At 44.0% G+C, this 7,351-nt stretch overlaps 1 protein-coding gene across 1 annotated transcript; it reads right to left on the bottom strand.

The window, feature by feature from the left end:
* Positions 1–408: 408 nt before the first annotated feature.
* Positions 409–4,448, bottom strand: LOC111871408. Its single transcript, XM_023864497.2, has 5 exons — positions 4,412–4,448; positions 3,258–3,593; positions 2,210–2,476; positions 1,473–1,792; positions 409–860 (listed from the first exon to the last, which is right to left on the bottom strand). Exons 2-5 carry the CDS (start codon positions 3,583–3,585, stop codon positions 567–569), a joined length of 1,209 nt encoding a protein of 402 aa, XP_023720265.2. The 5' UTR covers positions 3,586–3,593; positions 4,412–4,448; the 3' UTR covers positions 409–566.
* Between the last annotated feature and the right edge of the window lie 2,903 nt (positions 4,449–7,351).

The raw sequence follows: 7,351 nt of genomic DNA on the forward strand, positions 1-7,351 counted from the left end.
CTGGGAAGGAGACGGAAAGAAGAAGCTGTCGCCTGATAGAGGTAATATACCGGCATTGGATGGAGGGACTGAAGAAAACCATGGAAAACCCCAGTCTCGATAGCCGGTGACAAGAACGAGGTTCGAACCAGCCACTACATGAATACAAATCGCTTTCACATTCTTCTGACGAACCTTTGCCCTTAATGTGACGACACATATGTGTATACCAGCAAGTAGTTACGAATAGGAGCAACAGATGGTAGCATTAAACGGCACTAGAAGGTACGCTTCAGTAATTAAAGCGATGTTAATCAATGCTGGAGAAAAGAAATGCCGTAGCGTACCGCTAGACAGCAGCACTGCTCACAGAGTTGTATCTCTGTACAATTTGGGGGGAGTGTTCTTCAAAACAAAGTTACACAGAAATGATTTCATCAATAGATTTTTTGCTCTAAATACAATAATGAAGTTAATCACATAAATTTCCCGTTGCAATTTCAACGGACTTTATGCTACTTTAACGATAAAATAACAATTTAACATACTTTAACCAAGATAATTGGATGTTTAATTCACTCCTTCGTTCAATTCTTGCTCTTGAATACGCCTCTGCTCTCAAGCCATGGTAAGAGATACCTGACGGCAATCTTGTAATTTTCACCGTACATAGAACGTCCAGGGTTCAAGCCTCTGATAATGGCGTCATCTAAATTAAATCCGCAGTCAGGATCAGACTGCATCACGGCGTAAGGCCCGAGCAATGAATACAGACAATACGTCGCTTTCCTGTCAAACTCTTCACGCAGTTCCTGCAGAGATATCGGTGTCTGTGTGTAGCCCAGAACTGTCAGTGTGTCACACAACACCGTGTGATATTCCTGCAATCATAAATACATCATAATCTGAAAAAAAAATTAAAAATATACAGGGTGTGTGAATTTTAAATAATCTTAAATAGTACTTTTAAAATAGTCAAATTCCTATGCTATACACATTTAATTTAAATGAAATTAAAAAAATGAGTACTTCGGTAAGGCACTCGAGGTCAAATTTATATTTCTCGGGCATATTTCGGTAACTGTTGTAGTAATTAGATGCAGAGACAATTCCGCCCTCAAATTTATCTCGTAACTTTGCGTAGGCCTGTGACAACCCGTGACATCGCAACGTTACTGACGAGAAATATCGGTCAGGATAGCCGATCTGCGGGCCAAGATCTGAACCCGGGACTTATAGAATACACACTCAACCGCGATATCCGCGAACTGTTTCAACAACCTCACGCTCCCACAGATTAACCCAAAAGATAATTCGTGTACACATTATTCTACTGTTTGCGACTGAAGGACTGAAGAGCGCCGTGTTAAAACATCTGCAATTTTGTGACATACCTGGCTTCACACCACGCTTTTCTAACACTCTATTTGTATGCTCGATTGTTATTTAGTGTGCAATTCTTCTCTGAATCACTCTGTATGAAAGCTACTCACCTCTAGGAGTCGCTCTATATGGTTGATGAGCACTTCTAACGTGCCGCTGGTCGTGATGAAGTAGTGTAGGTCTAACACGGGTGATGTGAAGTGAACCAGCTGGAAATCCACTAACAGGGCTGCGCTCGCGTGACCCCGAAGCAAAATATTGTTCACCCACAAATCGCCGTGTGTCAGAACGTTGAAAGCCGTTTCCCGTCGTTTGACCGTCTGAAGTACCAGCTCGATCACCAAGTCCGCCCGGTTTCTCAATTTATCGGCGTAGCTCTGCCACTCCTTGGGCCAAGTATCCAGTTCCTCCGCAAGAGTTCGTGACATACCTTCCGGAAGCATAATGTACAGAGTGTGCTTATTTTTAAGGTTCCATTATTAGGAAAATATATTAATGGAGTGACCAGTATGTACAGCACCTACCTATATACACTATCGTGCTTATGCGGTTCATACCAGAACCCACAGTTTAACTGTTACTTTTTTCTCCAAAACATGGCTAAAGGCGTGCGAGATTTGAAGCTCAAGTGATGGGGGAATATGACTGCTGTCTTCTGGGATGTAACGCAGTTTAGTTTGTTGGTGGGTTACTAACTTTTCTGACGAACTTACTACTTCCATCTTCAGGGCATAAAATTAAGGTAGTATGTTCTTCCAAAAACGCTCGTAACCTCCTACAAGACTATGAGGGCGTCACATCTCCAAAGACAATAATTTTCATTATTAACTGCCCATCCCTTCTGTACCTGCGAAAAAGTCTGCCCACGGTTTACTGAAAACAGGTTCAGAGATGAAGTTGATGTCGTATTCCTTCATGGAGTCAGGGACCTGTTCATGAAGGACAACTGAGGCGGCGTGGAACCTGGCCAGAGTGCGCATGACCAGCAGACATTGGTCCAGGTCCAGTCCCTTACGCCTTTCCCCCATCCCGAATCCTGTAGCAGACAGATCCTCCAGAACCAGGAAAGTTTTGCACGCGTAGATGCATTTCGGAGAAATGGGTTCAAAATTTCCTGTAAAGAAGAAATGTCCATGATGCACTGTCACATTTTGTTAAGCAAAATGCACAGTTTCTAAGATTATTGTTTTTATATCGTTTGCGTGAGAACCCCCAAATCTTACATGGACAATTTTAATTTCCATTGCCATTTTGACCCTTAAAAGCCTGATCTATACAATATATACAAAGTCAGTCCGTACCTCACAGGAAACACATTACATCTCCATAACAACGACCAATCGGTTCATGTTGTTTGGGGAAACAGCCACTGTATATTGTGAGAACCATAGGGAACATAGAAACACATTCTGTAGGCAGAAAACAGAGGATTTTTATGTTAATCTAATGTGTTTCCTGTGAGGTACGGACTGAAGTTTATATGGAACTTCAATCCGTACCTCACAGGAAACACACTCCGTCTCCATGACAACCGCCAGAGGGTTAATGCTGTTTATTGTGAGAATCATAGTTTTTTATATAATAATGCGGGTGGTACATTTAGCAACCACTGGGATCTAAAGGGTTAAACTAAGCTAGAAACCAATAAGAAGCAGGCGACAAGCATTATCAGCATTGTGTGAACCTCAGACTCAACGTAACTATTTTTGTCTTGTGAGATGAGACGTTATGTAATGTGGAAGATACACACTGACGTTTAACCCTTAGATAATTGCAGCAGGTTTCTCCGTGACATTTATAACTTATATAAAAGATTACACGGGTGAAGATAATGTTTATCTCCCAAGATTTTACTTCTTATTCAAAAGGAACAGGGACGCAAGAGGCGACATTACCAGGCATAGCCTTCTGCAGAAGTGCTGACATCCTGGGCAGCGTGCTGACGTACATTTCCTGCTCCCTCCTGTAGATGCTGCTCTCACTGAATAATCTGGCGGCCTCCCCATCCTCCATGCGACACTTGATTATGAGGTGGTGGGAATCCCCGGACTTCGTGCTCACAACCAAACGTTGCATGCTGCTGAGATAGTTATCCCCCTTGCTCGTACCTTTCCTCACCTCAAGGTCAGTGACGGTCAAATCGCCGTAGTGCGTCCGTAGCCACAGTTCCAATGTCTTTTTGTCCATCCATGGTGGTAGAACTGGAGTCTCTGCTTCTGACATTGCCTGTCCTAGTACACAAACAACATTCAGTAATTCAGTCCTAATAAGAGTACGTTTTTCTGAGTCGTAACACCTTGAAGTATGGGCGCCGCCCGAAGTCTGAGAGAAACAAATCGCTTAAGATGGAAGCGTAAACCTTGTAAGAAACAAACATATGAAGGTGGCAAACTGCTGGCTTCTTGTTTCGATTTCTCTTCGGCGCTCAAGATGGTAGCAATATATTTCTCAGAAACGTCGGGCTATATCCGAACTACACGGCGTTATAACCCGGAAAAATCGTAGCCTTCATAGTCACTGTACAACTAATTTCTAATTGTTATTATCCATCGACGGTAAGAGCATTGGAGATTCTGTTGTTCACATTATGCTTTCTAGAATACATAAAGTATTCATTAATTAGTTAGTAACTGAGGTTACTAACGTCTGAGGTATGACGCAGTATAGTCTGCTAGCAAGTTATCGACGTTTTGGAGGAGCCTGGCGCCTCTTACACCTTCAGGGTACAAGAAAGCTTATGTCCTGAAGACTGTGTCAGCATGTTCCTCCGAAACCGCGGTATCTGCCACAAAATAACACGGTACCATAACCTTAATCCTCACTGTGAAAACGCCAGACGTAACGTAGTACATTCAAATTTCAGCATATTTTGAGAAACAAAATCCCTATATGGGAGATTTCGTTGAACAAACAGAGATTCCCAGCATTTTATGGAAGCCAAAGGTTCATTACCGTGTTCACAAGGGTCCTACACTGGTCCCTATCCTGAGCCAGATCAATGCAATCCATACCATCCCATGTAAGATCCATTTTAATATTGTCCACCCACCTACGTCTTGTTCTTCCTTGTGGTCTCTTTCCTTCTGGCTTTCCCACAAATATCCTATATGCATTCCTCTTCTCCCCATTCTTGCTACATGCCCTGCCCACCTCATCCTCCTTGACTTGATCATTCTAATTATACTTGGAGAAGAGTACAAGTTATGAAGCTCCTCATTATGCAGTTTCTCCAACCTCCTGTCACTTCATCTCTCTTCGGTCCAAATATTCTGTTACAAAACACCCTGTGGTGAAACATACAGAGTTCTTAAATGTTAAAGTAGGTGACACATGTAGAAAGCATTGTACTTTAGAGGACTAAAGGGTTAGTATTGTGAGCTTCAAGAAACAGGTTTCCTTACCTGGTAACTGCAGTCTGCTTAATCTAGCTGTGATGCCCAGAACCCATATAAATGATATTTATACCACTTGAGCACAGATAAGGACACACTTCAGATAATACTAATAAGTGCTGAGTCACTCCTTCATTGTTTGGCGCGTGGCTTTAGTACAGAAAACTATTGCACCACGTAATTGGTAGACCTGTCATATATATTTCATTTAAGTAAACAAGCGAAAATCTCGTTTGATTTGGGGTTTTCTCACAGCGGTTACTGTGCATTTGTCTTAAGGTCGAAAGAGTAAGCCCAGGTCAGCTAGACGCCTGCTTCTTCGTCATAACTTGATTAGCTTATTCCTCGACCTTGAACAGGGAGACAGCATTTTCCTCCTGAACTTGTCAACTTCTACCAGACAACGCGTCAGAACATCCTATGACAGTGGCTCTCAAACGTTGCGAGACCGCGGCCCGGCAAATTCTTTTTATATGACGAGGGCCCGGTACCGGGCCGCGGCCCAGGGGTTGAGAAACACTGTCCTAGGAGACAATACTCTTCAAATCAAATTCAAAACTTGGAACTAATTACTATTCAAACCAGAGAGCCACGGGAGCTCCAACGTCCATCTTCATCGTCACAATTAATTAATGCATAAAGACTAAAATGCCATCAAGTTGAACAATTTTTTAATAAACAGCTAAAGTACTGTCACGTGACTGTGACTACGGACGGGGTTTGGATTGGTAATCGGATTTACTGAACACTTACAGAACGAAACTACAAGTAACTACGGCAGTCTCACTAACTTACTCCAAAAGTAACTGTAACTACAACACACATAAAGTGCGCTTCAACAGCCGTTGCTGGGTAGCGGCTTCTAACGGCGGATGTTCCCCTTCCTCTGGTTCTCCCGAACTGTCTCCTGCCTCAGCTACCGGCTTCTCACTTCTCTCAACTGCAACTGTCAACTGACTCAACCAAAGACAAATTTATGTGATGACCGACGGCCAGTCGGTCTGTCTGTCTTGGTGTCAAGCACACATCTGGGGCCCATGACCAGATTTTTATTACTGTCAGTTGCAGGTCTGCTGATGTGGGGCGCCGTCTTTGACCAAAGGGCGGGTCTGCGGTTTAAAATTGCTTCTGGCCCTCGCCAGCGCAGTCAGTCTCGGGTCCGAGTCCCACGGGACTCCTAACTATATTTTACTGTCTCAGATTCGAGACTCCACAACCTGGAGGGCTAGGCCCATCAATTCATATCTCCGAGGGACATGATGCCCCGGTTATAGCCCCAGGCACTGGGTTCGCTTTTCGTCACCTCCAACGACTGCAGGGCTGCAGTGAAGGTACTCGTCCCCGGCTCCATACCGGGTGTACCTATTATTTCAAATATAAGGCGCCCTCTAATTTAAGACTTGTCCAGTTTTTGAATGTGAGTTTTCGGGGCAAAAATTAGAAAGGTGCATATTTCTGGAATTTTAGTTAAGTAGAACAACAAACAATCCCTGTAACAGGCCGTGGAAGCCCACATGTTTGTGAGACGTCGAGGCTCCCATATTTTCTAGACAATCAACTCACAGATGACGATGAGGTTGCCAGCCTTACTTGCCGGCCGCCTTTTACACCCAGGAAGATTCCTGGTACTCATTTCTGTTAGAGGCTGAGGCGACCCCAGGGCCATAGCGCAGCTGGAAGGATTAGGTCAATTGTAAAATCCAGTGACCCCCATCAGGAATCGAACCCACGACTTTTCGGCTTGTAGCATAGTGCCCTTCTCGCATCTAAGGCACGCGTCAATTTTTCAATGGGGGGGGGGGTTAAAATGTGAGCCTTATAGTCGAAGTAATAATGTAAATCGTCGTGGAAATGAACATCAGGTCTGTGTAATCAACTGTTTTACAGTACCACAAATTTGCTTTCAAATGACCTTGGAAAGACATCTGATATCAGTAAATTCTACTATACTTCATTCTGCAAGTCAACAGGGTACTTGCAAACAATGGAAAGGCAGGTACAAAGATGAATTGAAAGCGCAGTTCACATTACACTGACTATTTTGCAATATCCGCCCATCCTGCATGGGCTGGGATGCTCAGTCGGTATAGCAACTGGGCTATCACCTCCATGGACAATAAGGCCAAATTGCCCAATGGACCCCAATCTACAAAGAGCTCCCTGGGACCATTGCACCACCATGACCCTGACGTCTTCATCCAACCCCAATTTATGGCCTTTCGGCACTCTATTGAGGGGTCCAAAAACATGCAATCACACAGTAAGAGGTCTGGGCTGTAATGGGGACGATCCAACACCTTCCAGCCCATGAAGCACAGCATTTCTTGGCCACACACAAGACAGATGCTGACATGCCAGTAGTATGCCTGCCTCAGTGCCAATGGCAACTATTTTTATTGGCCTCTACTTCTCTGTCCAGAAAGGGTTTCAAATGAACAAGCCTCACACAACAGCTCCGTCAGTAATGTGATGGGCCGAAACACGCGGGTTTGATTTACAGCACAAGCCTGGGTATTTCCTTTGTCATTCTAATGACTACAAAGTCCAGTCAGACTCCTTTGCAGTGTCAGAGTTTCTCTCCCCAGGGGTAAAGTAAC

This window comes from Cryptotermes secundus, unplaced genomic scaffold (assembly GCF_002891405.2).
Source record: "Cryptotermes secundus unplaced genomic scaffold, Csec_1.0 scaffold261, whole genome shotgun sequence".
NCBI lineage: Eukaryota > Metazoa > Arthropoda > Insecta > Blattodea > Kalotermitidae > Cryptotermes > Cryptotermes secundus.

What these genes read in the sequence shown, in the direction of transcription:
- LOC111871408 (XM_023864497.2), bottom strand. Translation starts at nt 3,585, where the DNA reads ATGTCAGAAGCAGAGACTCCAGTTCTACCACCATGGATGGACAAAAAG. An exon ending in GTGGGCAGACTTTTTCGCAG is followed by an intron (nt 1,793 to 2,209) that starts GTACAGAAGGGA and finishes TGCTTCCGGAAG; the next exon opens with GTATGTCACGAACTCTTGCG. An exon ending in ATATAGAGCGACTCCTAGAG is followed by an intron (nt 861 to 1,472) that starts GTGAGTAGCTTT and finishes TTATGATTGCAG; the next exon opens with GAATATCACACGGTGTTGTG.